Genomic DNA, 19,008 nt, shown 5'->3' on the forward strand with positions numbered 1-19,008 from the left:
ACAAAACACACACAGCACTGTAACCTTACAGATTACAGTGCTGTATTAAAAAATACACACCCCTTTGTCCCTAGTGGTCTGTGCAGTGCCCTGCATGCACTTTTATATTATAAATACTGTTTTTTCTGCCTGGAATTTGGAGATTGTCCATAGCAACCAAAAAGTGTCCCTTTTTCAGTGTTTTAGGATTTGATTACATTATTGAATAATTTTTATTATTCTTTATTATATTATAAATTTTATCATACCCGGGATGTCTGCTAGACTCTGGTTTGAAGAGATTTAAGAGAGTTATTCCTAAGAATTACAGGACTACAAAATAAAACGCCAGATTTCCATGCAAAATAATTGTACCGCTTTTAGCACCTAATTCCAGACTGAATCATACCGTCAGGGAGGTTAAAAGAGATGTATGTGTAGCGGATGACATTTGGGATCAAATGTCACACGCATTGTAAATTTAGTTTTTGCCTCAGGACCCTAAAGTACCGAGGGTTAATTGTGTAGGTAAGCCTTAACACCAGTCTGGCCAGGCCATGTCTGAAGTTCTGCCTGGTCATGTGAATGGTGAGGTGTACATGACAGACTAGAACCAGGCCTGGTTGGATGTTTGGGTATGGCCCTCTCGGAGCCAATCAGTGGGAGTGTCGGGCCCGCTGAGGATTCTGGGAGGGGGTACTTAAACAGGTGTGGGACACGTGTTCGGGGTTTTGAAGTTGTTCGTGAGACCCGTGTGGTCTGTTCTGGTTCCAGGACACGGGGTGTCTGACATCCTGCAGCATGTTCCTGTCAGTGGCCCCTGATAGACCCGCCTGGTCTGGGGTAGGGATCCGTCTGTTCCCAAGTCTCGGAACCTGCTGGTCCGAGGCGCTGTAACTGAGGGAGGATTCAAAGTGTCTGGGTGTGCTCTCGGCTTGGAGGGACGCCACAGCTCATGGAAGTGACCGGGGGAGGACTCTTTGGAGGAGGGCTGGCAAGTGGCATCCTGAGAAGTGCCTGGTTACTGAGTTGGGAAGGACATTGATGAGTTCACACTTTTCCAGTACCACAACGGAAGTGGAAAAACGCTCCAGGTACGGTTAGAAAAAGGTTCCTGTTCATCTTCAGTTGTTTGTTCAAGTTTTGAGTCAACGTGCTGACTGCCATGATCTCTGGCTAGAGGTCTGTTCAGCCTTGAAGTACCCAGCTGCGAGTGGCTACTCTCTGGGTGGAAGTAGATACTTGTTAAACCTGCAGTTCAAGGTACCTGAGTTCTTCACCCGTGCCCTCTGTTCCCTAAGAGACTGTGTTTTGTGAAAGTTCTACTGAAAAATAAAACCTTTTGAAAGGACTTTATCTGTGTCAGTGTACAAGTCGTTGGGTATCAACCCTGGGAACCCCTAGACGCGGAAGAGCAGGCCAGGAGAAGGTAACCGGTAAGCCACCCTGCAACAGGTTTTAGTCAAGGCCACCCTGCAACAGGTTATAGCTGCTACATATGTTTTTTTTTCCTTTTAAAGAATCATACTTACCTAGGTGGAGGCAGCATCGATCCAGTGCTGCATTTGTCCCCGCCACCCCTAACACTGAGAACTGAGCGATTGAACACCGCCAAACGCTTGGTTCTCACAGCTCGCTGAGCAGAGGGCTGATGACTGTTCTGCCCCCCTTGTGCTCACTGGAGTGCTGGACTGTGGAGGGGGCGAGGCTGAGAGGCTGAGCTAGGTGCCGGTCCAGGCATGTGTGCAGATCCCAACTTCATTGTTGCGATCTTGGCCGAGCCTGGACTGGCTCTGTGACATCAGCTGACAGTGGGCTTCAGTCTGCTGAAAACGAGTCACAGGAGTGCAAAATTAACTGCACTCCTGTGATCCATAGGAGAAGTACAACCAAATGAGCTTTGGCTGTACTTTTCCTTTAATATACTGTAGATGTATACACCAAAATTACACTAATTGGCCCACCACTCTCCAGCATCAAGGTAGGATGATCTATGATTGTGAAATATAGGTTCTACCTTTCTTTTAGCATTTATTTATAAACATATGGGTTAAAGTGATTGTAAAGGCTCATTTAAAAAAAAAAAAAAACATGTTATACTTACCTCCTCTGTGCAGTTGGTTTTGCACAGAGCAGCCTGGATCCTCCTCTTCTCAGGTCCCTCTTTGCTGCTCCTAGCCCCTTCCTCCTTTGAGTGCCCCTCAGCCAGCAGCTTGCTACAGGGGGTACCCAAGCCGAGTCAGAGCTCTGTGTATCCATTCACAGATCCCCAACCTGGCCCTGCCCCCTCTCTCCGCTGATTGGCTGACTGACTTTGATTGACAGCCACAGGAGCCAATGGCACCACTTCTCTGTCTCAGCCAATCAGGAGGAGTGTCCTGGATGGCTGAGGGGATCATGGACATCGCTGAAGAGAGAAGGGGCTCTGTTAGGTAATGGGGGGGGGGTGCTGAAGGGGCTGCTACACACAGAATGCATTAAGATAAAAAAAAAAAACTTCTGCCTTTACAACTATTTAAGGTTTCAAAGAAATGATTTACTATCAAAGAAGCAGACCAGACCACCAACACAAAAGAAATATACATAAACAATGCTGTGGATTTGAATGTCATTAGCCCCTAACTTGTTCTTACTTGTGTTTGTTGGAGTAAATATTTGTGTAATTAGTAGAAAATGTTTCTAAAAATGTGGGTCTCATGATAACTACAACAGCTGTCACTGTGCAAGGAAAATTACTAAAACAGAATCAAAAGTGTTTTTTTTTCTCCAATTATTTTATTTTAGTTCACTGGCTTATTTTAGGCTACATAGTCACTATTGGTTACTGCACTCTGGACAATTAATAAAATGTTGCACTTTTATTAAAGGAGAAGTAAAGTTGTTGTTTTTTTTAGGAATCATACTTACCTCATTGGATGCTGCATCTGTTCAGTTTAACTGTTTAAGTTTTACTTACCCCATCCTCCACTTTTCTTGCAGGCGGCACACCCCCATGCTCTGGCAATGGACTGTCCCCTGGTGTCCTCACATCCAATGCAGGTATATGGACTATGCATCGATCTTGATGACATCAAGACCTTGGACCAGTGGGGATAAGATATTGCAGGGACTAGTCTAGCAGCTCGGAGGAGTGCAGGAGCAGGTAACTAGATCTATTTTTACAATGCCCCCAGACCGAAAACAAGCAGTCCTTGCTGCAAGGGAGAAATCTTCAGTTTCCTAGAGTCAGACTTTATCTATATTTCTCAATAGCTATAAAGACCAAATGTCTTTGTAAACCCAACAATTACCCAGTAGTCTTAGCAGCAACATTTCACTGCACTGTATATAACCTGTGTAGAGCGGCACTGTGGGAGGGATTCAGCAGGCCCACCCACTACACACTGCCTGCAGAAAACTATAGGATGGGCGGATACAAGACCAGTTATACTGCACAATGAGAGAGGAGCAGTGACTGGTCTTTGTAACAGGAAGCTATAGCACAGAGGCAAAGTTTCATGCTGGATTACGGGACACAATTAGACAACAAAATTCACCAAGCACACCAAAATGGAAGTGAGAATACACATGCCTCTTGCATTTAGGCAATATTTGCTTATTGCAGCTTTAATAATATTTTTTTTTTATACAGGATAACTATGCCCCCCATTGTAATAGTACAGTATAACTTAAAGTAGTATTAAACCCCAAAACAAAGATGTAATGTATTGCAGATTACCAAGCATTAGTTGTGTTGGCTGCATCCATTTTCTTTTTTTAAACTTATTTCCCGCAGTTTTACCTGGTAAATCAGGCCAGTAACACACCTCCTGTATTCATGTGCCTACACTCTAAATCAGGGAGCTCCAAACGACGTCCCTCCAGCTGTTGCGGAACTACACGTCCCATAAGGCATTGTAAACCTCTGACATTCACAGACATGGCATGATGGGAATTGTAGTTTGTGAACAACTGGAGGGCCATAGTTTGGAGACTCCTGCTCTAGATAAAGGAGTAACAAAGATACATTTGGATAGCAGCATTTATTATTCTGGGGGGGGGGGTAGTGTTAGATGTACTAGCAGATTTAAATACACTAACACGTTGAAGCCAGACTCCAGATAAAACGTATTTGGCAATTACAGAAAACAAGTTTGTTCCTTTTGGGATAAAGTTTTTGCATGTATAAATAAAAACGGATTACTGTAAGCACCCCTGTCAAAGTTAAATGGTTTATCTCAACTGCTACATCTGCGGGACAGCTCGCTCCATTTAAAAATAACAGACATAATGGCAGGATCACCAGGTGAAAATAAGAGAAAAAAAGGCTAAAAAAAGAAAACGAATGCAGCCATCGCAGACTTGATGAGTTACAATTCAATAAAAGTTTGCTTTTGGGCTTAATACTGTTTTAATTGTGCACCTAATTTATTGAGTCAATTTTTTTTATGTGTAGAGTAATAAACTGGTGCATACCTGCAAATTCTTGTCAGCAACTGTCTTTTTTATATTGGAAATGTATCTTTCTGCCTGTCTTTTCTATATATGTATCTATCCATTGAAAACCTAGATTGTATAATTATTTATCTTATTTGTAATGAGGAATAATTCTATTTTTAAACTCTTTGTAAAAAAAAAAAAAAAGGCTTTTCTAATGTAATAAAATTAATATTTTTTCTTATTCTTTCTTCTTCTTTTTTTTTGCTGTGAAAAGCCTGAGTACCATGTGCATGCATGCTCCTCTCTGCTTCATCAAAGCAAATAACAGAGGAGGGCGGATTTACACATCAACACAGTACTTAGTAAACTGTGATTTGATTACTGTCTAGTAGTGACTAGGACCACTATCTAGAGACCATTGGATTCCAGCCTGTTTACCATGTTGGTTGCTGGAATGCTTTTACGAGAGATACGTGAAAACTGTGATTGGCTCTCCTAAACAAAAGTTAGCTGACTTACAGTCACATAGACTCTGTTTTCAGAAATGTTTGTCTCTGAAAGTAATGTGCAGATAATGACTTAATGTGTATAGGAGTACTGAAGATTAGCATTGCAGAAAATCCACGCAAACCAGCAATTTCAGCAGGAAATCTAAAAATAACAGCCCTATATTTACAGCCCTATATTTCCTTCATAAGAAGTTTAATTTAACACCCTTAACACATCTATATGAATGCTTCTAGGGCTCGTCCTGGATTCACTACTTTTACAATTTTGCATTTTTATGCACTGTACAGTATTTGCAATACCAAATATTTTGCTGAGAATCACTCTAAAGGCACAACAAACTAAATTGTATTTAATGCATTGCACTAAAACACTAAGGTTTATTATACTGTAAATGTGACTTACATAGATAAGGCCAGAGAAGTATCTTTCTCTTAGGTTGTGCAGAACAGATGCTTCATTAAGGCAAGTCAGCTCCGCCATGTCCTCCACTTTGGAGAATTTTGGGGGGTTCATTTTCTGGATATCATCCTTGTTTAGTGTCAATTTCTTTCCATTATCCAATTCCACCAGGACCTCATCACCTTTCTCTTCCTTGATACTTGCAGCTTCAAATCCATGTTTCTCGGATGGCACCCAAACCTGTTTTTTGGCTGACCAATCTGCCTGGGCAGCAGGGCTGTTTATGAAGTCTTTGTCCACAAAAAGGAATTTTTCATCTTCAGAAATGTTTTTTTGTGACATTTTGACTGAAAGGGTACCTAATCGGCAAACATTAAAAAAATAAAAATTAGTGACAAATCTATGACAAAAAACTATATAAAACAGCTTTCTTTGTAAAGTAAGTTAAAGAGTCATTATCCTTCCACCTGTAATTGTCAGATATGCCCTAATATCTGATTTATTGCCTACTTCAAGGCAGCTGCTATGCCCGCATTGCTGCAAGCATCGGCTGTACAACTAGAGATAGCACTTGAATAAACCAATGGTTTTATATCAGTAGTGTGAGAATAAAGGTCTTTGTTTAAGGGCTTCTATGGGCAAATACAGTGTGCTTTTGACTTCATTTTGCAACACTTTTTAAAATCATTCATAAAACATTGCATGCACAGTTGGTTTGCATTTGATCTGGCTGCCTGCAGCACTAACTTCCTCCTTATCTGCATGGAGTTTGCTTGTTCTCCTTGTGCTTGTCTGGGTTTCCTTAAGGTACTCCATTTTTCTCTCACACTTAAAATACATGCTGGTAGGGTAAAAATGGTTTCTTTACAAAATGACCCTCATATGTTTGGGTGTGTATGTATGGATGTGACCTTGGACCGTAAGCTCCTTGAGGACAAAGACTGATTTGATATATAAAGCATGGACAATTATTGACACTATATAAATACCTGTAATGAACAAATTGAATAAATCACAGCTGCCTTTGCATTCTCATATGTTTGGAGAGAAAAGTATTTCTGAATAGAACAAGAACTCATCAACACTGACCCTAAAACTACCAATGTAACTTAGCCTACAGAGTTATGAAAAGCTTTTTATGGGGGGGGGGGGGGGGAAATTGCCCAGGGGACCATACCAGAGGGGGCCCCTGTCTTCCTTTATAAAAAAAAGAAAAAAAGAAACATAATTTCCCTCGAGGCTTCAGTAATGTGTGCAGTCTTCAGCCTTTGTCAAGCTCTGGTCATGTCTCACTCCATCACAACAGGCAGTTTTATTGCATGATAAAGGGCTTGCTGATACCTTTCCAAGTGTTAATATAGCCCTTAAGCCCCATACACACTATCAGATTTTCTGCTGATTTTTGTCTTCAGATTTACCAAAACCATGTAGTACAAGGGCCTGCCTGATTGCATACAAATTGAAACTCCTAAGGTTTGACCTCATTATATGGTTTTGGTAAATCTGAAGGAAAAAATCAGCAGAAAATCTGATGTGTGTATGGGGCTTAAGAATATATTTGAGCATGATGGTCACTAGTTGTTTGGGAGAACGGGCATTCAGCAAATTGACACTGATAAGGAATTATCTGAGAACCACGATGAACCATGAAAGACTAAGTGCTCTGTGCCTACTGGCCGTCAAAAGCAGTATCCTCAAGAAGATACAGTTTGATGAGTTAGGTAGCCTATAGATTATGCAATTTTCTTTCCTTTCATCATGGGTGGAAGGAAAGACAATCTCTTGATTCCCCCATTAACATTGATTGATGGATCGACTTGGGTATCATCAGACTGCCCATAGATGGATTAAATCTCGGCCAGTCCCTACTGAACCGGCAGAGATTCAACTCATCTATAGACAGCTTAAGTTAAAAAAAAATTACAGATGCTAAGTGCGAGAAGACAGACTTTTTGGGCCTTTTATTGGATCTAGGATCAAGAGTAACATTTCAGTCTTTGCAGATGACACCAAGCTATGCAGTGCAATAACGTCCTTACAGGATGTCACCAATTTACAAGCCGACCTCAATGTTCTGTCTAATTGGGCGACTATGTGGCAGATGAGGTTTAATGTTGATAAATGTAAAGGTATGCACTTGGGGGCTAAGAATATGCATACATCATACATACTAGGGGGGTACAACTGTGGGAATCCATAGTGGAGAAGGATCTGGGGGTTTTGGTAGATCATAAGCTCAATAATAGAATGCAATGCCAAGCTGCTGTTTCCAAAGCGAGCAAAGTCCTTTCTTGTATTAAGAGAGGTATGGACTCCAGAGAGAGAGATATCATTTTGCCCCTGTTCAAATCATTAGTAAGACCTCATCTGGAATATGGAGTTCAGTTTTGGGCACCAGTTCTCACAAAGAATATCGGGGGAACTGGAGAAAGTGCAGAGAAGGGCAACCAAACTGTTAAGAGGCATGGAGGAGCTCAGCTATGAGGAAAGATTAGAAGAACTGAATTTATTCACTCTTGATAAGAGGAGATTAAGGTGGGATATGATCAACATGTACAAATATATAAGGGGTCAATATAGTGAACTTGGTGTTGAGTTATTCACTTTACAGTCAACAAAGAGGACAAGGGGGCACTCTTTACATCTAGAGGAAAAGAGATTTCATCTCCAAATACGGAAAGGTTTCTTCACAGTAAGAGCTGTGAAAATGTGGAATAGACTCCCTGCAGAGGTGGTTCTGACCAGCTCAGTTGATTGCTTTAAGAAAGGCCTGGATTATTTCCTAAGTGTACATAATATAACTGGGTAATAATATTTTTAGGTAAAATTGATCCGGGGAAAATCCGATTGCCTCTTGGGGGATCAGGAAGGAAATGTTTCCCCTGGATAATGCTCTGCTGGGGTTTTTCGCCTTCCTCTGGATCAACTGTGGGTATAGAATTGGGTATATGGGATTGCATTATTTTTATTTTTTTGTGGTTGAACTGGATGGACTTGTGTCTTTTTTCAACCTGACTATGCAACTATGTATGTAACTATTGTAGTGAAATGCATAACCTTGATGTATGACTTGCTAGTTCCCATTACCTGTATACCGTGTATTCTTAGACCTCATGTACACTGGACATTTTTACAGTTGCTCCTAAGGGTGTCTGGTGTTTATTTTTCCTGCTTCTAAACTCCCCTGCATGTCAGCCTAGGTGTCCATGCACACATAGGCTTTTAGCAGTGTTTAGTAGAGTGACAAGAAATGCGGTCAGCGCAACCACCCTGGCCAATCAGGTCTCAGAACGAATCAGGAAGACAATAGCGAATATTAATTTGCTATTGTCACACAACTAGGTGGACTCAGGGCGCAGTGCTCTGCACCCGAGTCTGCCCTTTTTGAAGCCAATTAGAGCCTTTGGCTCTAATCGCTTGCATCTAAAGAAAAAAAAAAGAAAACACATTGGAATCCATGCGTCCTGCACCCTGCATGTAGATTAGGGCCGGGCACATGGTTGTATAAGTAAAAAAATGACAACATTAGCACTTCTGCCAAGCAGCAATATGGTTGTCGTTTTCAAATCCGAACCATGGTACTAACTGCACAGTGTTTCCTCTGAGTGCTCCTGTTCCCTCCCACACCGCAAAGACATGCTGGTAGGTTAACTGCCTCCTGTCTAAATTGGCATTAGTATTTATGTATGAAGTAGTACGTATGAATATGAGTTAGGGACCTTAGATTGTAAGCTCCCTAAGGGCGGGAACTGATGTTAATGCACAATGTATATGCAAATCGCTGCGTAAATTGACAACGCTATATAATAAGTAATAATAAATAAAAAATTCTGGAGGCATTACAAGAAAACTCAGTTAAGTGTAGAAGACTTCTACTTTACATTATTTAAACCTGCACATGTTGAAAATAAGTTTATGACCCCAGGCATCTTTCAGTCTTTAAGATACATAAAGTACATAATTAGTCAGGTTGAAAAAAGACAAAAGTCCATCCAGTTCAACCAATGGAAAAAAAATTCCCCCCAAAAAAAAGAAGAATTCCATATGCACAATTTTATACCCACAGCTGATCCAGAGTAAGGCAAAAAAAACCCCTATGAAGCATGGTCCAATTTGCTCCAGCAGGGGAAAAAAAATCATTTCTGATCTTCCAGACAGCAGTGAGATATTCCTTGGACCAACATTTCTTGGTGTTATTAACTATAAATTTTAGTATCCAGTTATATTTTGTACATTTAGGAATGTATCTAGCTCTTTGTTAAACAATCTACTGATCTGGCTAGAACTAGTTCTCGAGGGAGCCTGTTCCAAATTTTCACAGCTCTTAATGTGAAGAAGCCTTTCCATATTTGGAGATTAAATTTCTCTCAATTGTCCTCCAGATGTAAAGAGTACCCCCTTGTCCTCTGTAATAGCCTGAAAGTGAGTGACACCAAGTCCACAATGGACCAGCTATGTATTTATACATGTTGATCATATTTCCCCCAATCGTCTCTTCTCAAGAGAGAATAAATTCAGTCCAGCTAATCCTCATAGCTGAGCTCCTCCGTGCCTCTTATCAGTTTGGTTGTCCATTTCTGCACTTACTAATGGTGTTACTAATGATTTGTTCAGGGGCAAAATGTTGTTTCCGCATCTCTCTCTCTCTCTTTTTTTCTCTCTCTAGTCTATACCTCTTTTAATGCAAGAAAGGATTTTGATTGCTTTAAAAACTACAGCTTGACATGACATGACAATATTGCTACTATAGGATATATGCCATTATAAGATAGCTGTTATCTATTTCATTTAAAGCTCCCATTCAGCACTCAAGGGCTCCACTGCCCACCTCGCAGAAGCAGTGTACGTTCCAGGGCAGAGCAGACTTTTGGGAATCAGTCAACGAAAGCACTGAGTGCTGGATGGGAACCTCTGTTAAACAGTTAACAAACATAATTAATAGAGTCTCTTTAATAGCTAGACATTTTATGTCTGGGATTCTGGTGGGTGTTGAGGAAGGAAGCCAGCTGGGGAAGAATGAACACTTAAGATAAAAGTGAGGGTGGTGGTGATGAGAAATTGAAAGGACTGATCTATAAGAAAAGGAAGTAAAGGACAAAAGAACAGGGTGCTGACAAGATTATTGACTGGGGAAATGGAGATAAAAATTGTTCTTTTCAAATAAAATAATGTAAAAAGATGCAAAAGAGAAACTTTAAAGTAGGCCGACATATAACTTTGTTCACTTCAGCAATGATCAGACCCTGAGAAAATTCTGTTTCCTCTCTACACATTCAATCAATGGACAGTGCATGTTGAGAGTTGGTGGTATTTAAGAGAAATACATTTATAGGACAGGTATTACAAAGATTATCATACAAGACATTGCAAAACCCACCATTGCTGACAAAAAGGATAAAGCGTATCAAATTGGTCAGAGACATCAGAAAACTAGATGTGCACAGACCAGACATATTGCAATAGGGTTGATTTACTAAATGCAAAATGACTGTTTACTTTTCAAGGGCATTTGCTCCAGAGCTTAGTGAGCTGAGGTAAAGCTTTGGCGACTTCCATCAACCACATACAAGCAAATTTTTTTTTTACATTTATCTCGTGCATGATTGGGTATTCATTGCAAAATTAAGCTTCAACACATTCACTAAGCTCTAGGGCAAATTCCATTGCAAAGTGCAATCCCCCTTAAAAATGTAAAGCCTATCTGCTTTAAGTAAATCAACCCACAATTTCAGTTGAAGGCTCAAACAAGAACCTTTGGAAAACAATGGTGTCAAGCTGTAAGCAGTTAGATCACTTTTCTCCTCCAAAATGCTTTGTGCAGGACTGTTGAAGGATGCTCCATAGGTTTTACATTGTGATCAGATCTAGATGAAACACTTTAAGGCCAGGTATACATTGGGAGCTGTGTCCTATGAAGGAAATGCATTAATATCATTTATACACAGTAAGAGCTTTTTAAATGTGGAATAGACACTCAAGAACTAGTTCTGGCCAGCTTAGTAGATTGTTTTATAAAATAGCTGGATGCATTTCTAAATGCACAAAATATAAGTGGATACTATTTTTTAGAGGTAATAACGCCAAGGGTAGTTGATATAGGAAATATCCAATTGCCTCCTGAGGGGTAAGGAAGGATTTGTTTCTCCCTACTTGAGCAAATTGGAACATTATTTATTGTTTTTTTTTTACCCTCCGGACCAACTGTGGGTTTGGGATGCTGTATATAAAAGTTTTCTATTTGTGTGTTTTATTATTTTCTGGTTGAACTTAATGGACTACTGTCTTTATTCAATCTAATTGTATATATATATATATATATATTTCTGTACAGGTGTGCTTTAAAGCTGTCTGAAAAAATAATGCTAAGCTGGGAGACTTGAAGTAACTATTCTTTCTCCTAACTGAATACTTATATAGTATATTAATATAGTAATTTAAACAGGAAATAGTTGTCAGTTCCTTCATTAACTTATGCAATGAAAGAATAAAGAAACTTGATTTAACTAATACATGGTATAACATGTATTGGGCTAGATAGCGGCAGCTTGTGATCCTTAATGATCCTCTTTTATATATATAAATTGAATCTAGATTTCACTGGGTCACCACCGAGTTTGGGTTAACAGCAACCACAGCACAAAAGGACAACAGAGAAAAGTACCCAGTGCTAATTATAAAAGTCTTTCAACTTTCTACTTTTCGGCACCAATATTACCATTTCCTCTACTGAATTTTCCAGTAATTATCTTCATTAGCTCAAGGAAAGGATGTAAAAAGCTTGGAAACTACCCTTTTCATCTAATTTCCCACTGATAAACTCTAAACCATAACATTCATTATAAAGTGACGTGGGAATAAAGGTTTTGTCTGCAAGAGATCTATAGACTGCAAAACAGGAATGTAAACTATAAAACCTCAAGCCCAGCTTGTTGAACAGGTTTTTGCCAGTTAAAGGGCAACTCTCTTAACAATATGTACAAAACGACAATATAACAATGGCTATCTACAGGAAGAATATACATATATATATATATTTTTTTTTTATAAGTGGCAATCAGGAAATCCATGAAAGGCTTGTTGGATTTATTTTAGAAATCATCTGTTAATTAGCAATAGAAATTTCTCTCCCTGGTAAATCTAAATATTTCACTACCTCTGTACTGCTGATGGATGTATATGTCTTGTTCTGGGAAGGGAGGAGAGCAGTGGCTTTATATGCGTACCTGTGTGAGTGTGTTTTATGTCTTGTTACAAAACTTGTGTGTTACCATTTATATGCCAGGGACGTGCGTTGAGGTCAGTGGCTGGTGAGGCACTGGCTAGTATCAGAGCCAGATACACACAGGTTATATATACACAAGTTATCATGTAGGCAATTGCAATTCTACTAGTTCTATTAGTTATTCTCATTAAATTTTTTTTTTTTTTACAAATGCTGTCCCTTTAAGATGTTTTTCAGTTACCCTTTTTATTGATGCTGGAAACAATATTTTTTTTTTTATTCAATGAACAGTTTAAAAAAAAAAAACTCATTTGAAAAATTGCTGCGCAAATGCAGTGTGACAAAAAAATTGCAACAACCACCATTTTATTCCCTAGGATGTCTGCTAAAAAAAATATATATATATATATATATATATATATATATAATGTTTTTGGGTTCTGATCAGTTTTCTAACAAACAAAATTATGATTTTTACATGTAGGAGAATGTGTATAATACATGTGTATAATCACACACAACTGTCTTTTTTCAACCTCGCCTACTATGTAACTATGTACGTGTCAGAATTGGCCTGGGTGGCAAATGGTTAATTACCATAAGTAAGTAATATACAAATAATTATTATATATTGTTTTTAAAGTGATTGTAAAGGTTCCTTTTTTTTTGTTTAAATAACAATCATGTTATACTTACCTGCTCTGTGCAACGGTTTTGCAAAGAGTGGCCCCAATCTACTTTTCTAGGGTTCCCTGGCGGCACTCTTGGCCCCTCCTCTTCATCGAGTGCCCCCACAGAAAGCCGCTTATGGGGGCACATATGTGGGCATGCTCCCGAGTCCTGCTTCTGTGTCCACTGACACTGACAGCAAAACTTGTCCCTACCCACGACTTCCATGTCACTGGATTTGATTGACAGCAATAGGAGCCAATGGCTCTTGCTGCTGTCAATCTGTCCATTGAGGACCGGAGACAATGTCTGAAGCTGCTGGGCTCGTTCTCATCGCTGAAACGATCAGGTTCAGGTTAGAAAAGGGGGCTATGTTCATGCCTCTTCCCTGATGGCACATCCCTGGTATATGCTGATTATGTTTAGCTGGCCTCTGTGTAGCCTTTTCATCAATGGTCATGTTGTGATGTTAAATTTATTCCCTTTTTTACATGACTGAAAACGTCTTAAATAATTGCATATTAATAAAAGGAATAAAAGCAAAAAACAATGCAAACTAGTGAATAAACTGATTAGTGATATGCATGCTGCTCAAAGGCCATGCACATTGGTCAATTCAAGCAGTTACCAATGGCCCAAAGTTCCTAGGGGGCACATGCCACTGTTGCTTGACCTTAGATGTACCTTGTACAATCTGGTCTTCTTGATCCACTGTGGCTACATTGCCAGAGTTTGACAGCTGGGTCCTGGTCTCTGTGTAAGGCCACTTTAACATGGTACTTCTGTTTGAGCATCTACTTTTTTAGACTATTTTTTTTGGTATGTATTTGTATGTATTTACATGCATTTTCGCGTATATGCGTTTGCGCATTTTCACACAAATGCATGCAAACTTATTCTCACGTTCTCTTTCTGCACAATATGTAAATGAGCATTTGCACACATTTGTGAGCATTTGCACGCATGAGGTGTAAATTACTGACCAAAAAAGCTAATTTTTCTATTTTTTTCTAACTGAAGAATGCACGGCACTTGTTTATGCGCCTGTGTGCGTAGACACATTACAATTAATGGGCTGTATTTCAGCTTAGTACAAAAAAAAAGTTGTACTGAGCTTTTTCAAGCTGCAGTGTGCACGAGGCCTAATAGTTTGCAGACTTACATATTATATAGCAATATTATTGTTAAATCAAATTTAGACTAGTTATTTAAAGGGAAGATGAAAAAAGTATTCTTTAACCTACATATAACGTCTGTAGTGATGGGAGAATATGCTCCAGTTCCTTTCACAGGTTTTTCAAGGGTTTAATTAAACGTATGCAAAAAACGGCAAACTTGAACCTAGACGCAAATCCAAGTCTACTAGGAGGGTGCGAATCTTGGTGTAAAATTCTGATAATTATTAGCACGCTAATAGGCAAATTAAAAAAGGCAAATTAATAGGCAAATTAAAAAAGTTAAAAAAGGCATGAGAAAAAAATACTGTACAGTGGGGAGTTTGGGTCTTTTTATGCATCTTTAGGGGGAACACTGAAAACACATAAATCCTTTGCATAATTTGCCTAGGGAATACCTTAACCCTTTTGCTGCCTGAGCTGTTTTTTCTATTTTTTTGCACATATTAAATGCATATTTTAGGCCTGGAGAATACTTAAAACTCTCTAAACATTATATATTTTCTGAAAGCAGAAACCCCTTTTGTATTAAATCTATATTTTAGTAAAAAATACATTTAAACAAATCTCAGTAGCCACAAACAATAAAAGCACCAAAATCTCCCTGACAGTTCATTAACTTAGACTTAAAGTGGTTCTAAAGGCAGAAGTGTTTTATACCTTAATACATTCTGCGCATAAAGGTAAAAAACCTTCTGTGTTCACCTCCCCCCCAGCCCCCCTAAATATTTACCAGAATTCGAACTTGATCCAGCGCTGTGCCTGAAAACAGTGGCTCCCTCTGTGCTTTCTTTCCTCACTGGACATGGAGGCAGCAGTGGAAGCCATTGGTTCTTACTGCTGTCAATCACAGCATCTGAGGAGTGAGTGGTGGTGGGGGGGGGCTGCTGGACACCACAGACCCGGGTGCGGGATCAAGCTCACATGAGTGCCCCATAGCAAGCAGCTTGCTATGGGGCACTTGGAAGGTGGAAGGAGCGCTGGCAGGGGATCACAGAAAAGGCAGATTGGGGATGCTCTGTGCAAAGCCATTGCATACAGCAGTTAAGTATGACATGCTTAATATTTAAAAATATATATCTTTCCAATCACTTTAACCATGCATGGTGGCCTAGAATTATTTATCTCATTCTGGCATGTGCAGTGATACCCAAAGTGTGTTGCACAATTGTTATTTAGGTAATCAGTATGTATTCACTGTGTGCATTTATGTGCATATGCACTTTGCAAGGGAATTTGCCCCAGAGCTTAGTGAATGAAGTAAAGCTTTAGTGACTTCCATTATCCAATCACATGCAAGTAAAAATGCTGTATTTTTACTTTCTTTGCATGTGGTTGGGTATCTTTGTAAATTAAGCTTTAACACATTCACTAAGCTATGGGACAAATTCCCTTGCAAAGTGAACAGTCTTTTGTAAATCAAACCCACAGTCTCAGGTGAAGCCTCAAACAGAAACATTTGGGTTGCAGAAGCATTCCTGTACAATAATGTGTATTAAAAAAGGTTTCTGCTTTCAGAAAATATGCAATGTTTTGAGGGTTTTAGATATTCAAAATTTATTGGAGACTAGGATTGCAGGCAGGTGTTTTAATACAAGATGTAGCAGTAAAATTGGCCATCAGCAGGATATTTTTAAAGAGCAAGGCTAAGCTAGCAGGGGCAAAGAGCACAAGCTGGGATTTTACTATAAGAACTAGGATACTGCAGAAAATACAGCAGTTTTAAATTGGCCAGCAGTAGGATTGGTTTATTCATAGATTATAGGCCTAACTGGCGTATGCCTAACTTTTATTTTATCTATGAGGATAGGGAGTGCGGGGAATGTGAGTGATATAATGTGAGGTGGTTTAGGTGCACAATGTTCTTGCACTTATTTTATTTCTTCTCTCAAACAATGCAGTGGCATGCCATGAACAAAAAGCAGTTACCAGAATAGATAGCTAGTAACAAGTGAAATCTCTGAACTGAGCAAAAAAGAAACCTATCTCTGCATTGAGCAAAAAAATAAAAAGACCCGTTGGATTAAAATAGCATTTTTGAAAAACCTACATAACAAATGAAAGCCTCAAAAATATCACCCACTGAAACAAAAGCCCCCCCTTGCAGAAAAAAAATCATTTGCTAGGACAGCAGCCAAAAAAGACAGCAAAGCGGTTGGTAGCCCAATTAGCTAGCAATCAGCAAAGTGGTTGGTAGCCCAATTAGCTAGCAATCAGCAAAGTGGTTGGTAGCCCAATGAGCTAGAAAATCACGATGATTGCCGCTTTGTTGTCTTGTTTATTTTACCAACTAATTCTAATTTCCCCCTATGCAGTTTGGCATCTTTCCCTAAGCTTTTCCTACTTTCTAAGCCTGCTGGCCATAGTTCAAAGGCTATGCACTGCATTATGGTAAAAAAAGAAAAAAAAATGTAATTCTCCCAGGCAAATCTGCACATGAATCTACCAAGACTTCAGGATTCGTCTTGAACCAATGGTAGCAGCAAACCCAAGCCTCATCCCTAAATGTAAGTGTGGCAACCTTACAATTGAAAAAATATATGTCATTTTTTTTCATTTGTTTTATTCTCTTTGCACCCCCTAACCTTTAGTTACCCTTCATTAGTCCTAATGAGCCCTATGTATTGACTTATTTTCCATTTTCCATTTTCATTCAATTATATTAAATGAAATTGCATTAAAATAATACATGAAGTGTAAAAAGTTTAAAAAGAAAAAACACTTGAATTAAGTTGAATTTATTTTGCCATTGTACCAGAAATGTTATTTTATTGTCATAACATATATTTATATATATATATATATATATATATATATACGGTATATATATATATATATATATATATATATATATATATATATATATATATATATATATATATATATATATATAAATATATATGTCAGCTAAATACTGGTAACAAAAAAAGATTGTTCTGGCCTCTCACTTGAGCAATATAAGCAGCATTGCTAGGGTAGAGGCCCCTTAACTGAAAAAAGCCCAGGGTCCATGTTAGATTTAGTTAATGTCAGTGGTAAAACTTTATATTGTGTGCCTGTACATTACAGCTCCTCATGTTTGCAAAACCTATGCCAAGATGTATTAATAAACAAGCCAAGGTTCTCAGAAAATGTATGCTCATTCTATTTTTTAATTATTTGAATGTTTAGATACAAACTATATCTGATGCACATGAATTAGATTAGCTTTGCAACAGAACTACATCAGATCTGCATGTTTTTCTTTAATCATACTTGATTCAGTATGTGAAATAAGTCTATAAACATATTTGGGAAATTTTAGAAATGACGCCAAGAACAAGATGCCTAATGTGCTCCTCTGCTGATATTGGTGCATGGCACCATATAAGGTCATGTTACCCTTAAGACACTAGAACTAATTCATAACAAATACCTTTTAGGGAAAATGTGAAGAAAGTGCAATACACAATCAAAACTTCCGACAAGGGCTTAAATCATCAGCTCTGCCAAATACCTTCACACACATGTTCACTCTTCTGGTTAGCAATTATAAACCATGTAGGGATGTTTAAATAAGTAATGCAAAGCCTTTGGCTCTGAAAAGGTTAACAGAACGCTTTGAAAAGCAAAAGGGTGATGTTCCATTTGCTTTGCAATTTAACTATGGTTTAGTAAAATGAAAATGTATATCATCAAGTAGCATATCTCTTTTACAATTTCCTTTGTCAGAAAATACACACCCCCACCTATTTGGCATAATGAATGCAGTTCACCTGCATAACCATATACAGTAAATTAAATGACTTCACAATTAAAATTCACTAGCACTGCATAATGTTGCTTACATTATTAACATTAACTAGTTATAGTGTTTTTAATTTTTCACCTTGCTGACCTATATCTGAAGCACCAAATCATAATTCTCTTTCTACACTTTTAAGTATTATTACAGCAGCAATATGTATATATATATATATATATATATATATATATATATATATATATATAAAATGTTGCCGTAATAAAAAAATAAAAATAAATGTTATATATATATATATATATATACATATATATATATATATATATATATATATATATATATATATATATATATATATATATATATATGTATATTCCCTCTTTCTGGCATCTGATAAAATGTTTCAAGTGACTACTTACAGATATCCAATTACTTGAGCAGAGGTTGAATTGAAGGCACAGACTGGAACCTGTACAGCTCACAGCTGGGACAGTCCAAATTCCCCGTCAGTTTCCAGTCCCTCTATATAGACGAAGCCATCTCCACAGTGGGAGGGATGGAGAACAGCTGGAAGGAGGGGCTGAGAATTCATGTATTGTAGGTGCAGGCTGAATGAAGCACCTAGTACAAGATTAGGCTGTAACCCTTTAGCTAACAGTGAAATATGTTGCACATATATGCACCATCAAACTTATTTAAATTAAAAAAAAAAATACTTTGTTCATTTACTTCAATTAATTTCCTAGTTTCAGCCACTGAATAAAAATAATAGCTAGTACCGGTATTTACAGAGCATATATGTTTAAAAATTAAGCATTAAACTGAGATCAATATTGTGTAATACTAATTATTATTTTTACATTTTCAACATATATTAAGACAAAAAGCAGTCT

General features: G+C 38.3%; 1 protein-coding gene across 3 annotated transcripts in view; it reads right to left on the reverse strand.

The window, feature by feature from the left end:
* The window catches only part of LOC143924551 (myosin-11), a 141,661-nt gene extending 122,992 nt beyond the window's left edge, over positions 1–18,669 (reverse strand). For all 3 annotated transcript variants that reach the window (XM_077448926.1, XM_077448925.1, XM_077448927.1), the window contains exons 1-2: positions 18,535–18,669; positions 5,311–5,666 (exon numbers count right to left, since the gene is read on the reverse strand). In XM_077448926.1, the coding sequence (XP_077305052.1) occupies positions 5,311–5,649 (339 nt within the window). In that variant the 5' untranslated portion in view covers positions 5,650–5,666; positions 18,535–18,669. The remainder of the gene's footprint in view (positions 1–5,310; positions 5,667–18,534) is intronic.
* Between the last annotated feature and the right edge of the window lie 339 nt (positions 18,670–19,008).

Source organism: Lithobates pipiens, unplaced genomic scaffold (assembly GCF_037356315.1).
Source record: "Lithobates pipiens isolate NorthernLeopardFrog02 unplaced genomic scaffold, aLitPip1_a1.2 Scaffold_22, whole genome shotgun sequence".
NCBI classification, from domain to species: Eukaryota; Metazoa; Chordata; class Amphibia; order Anura; family Ranidae; genus Lithobates; species Lithobates pipiens.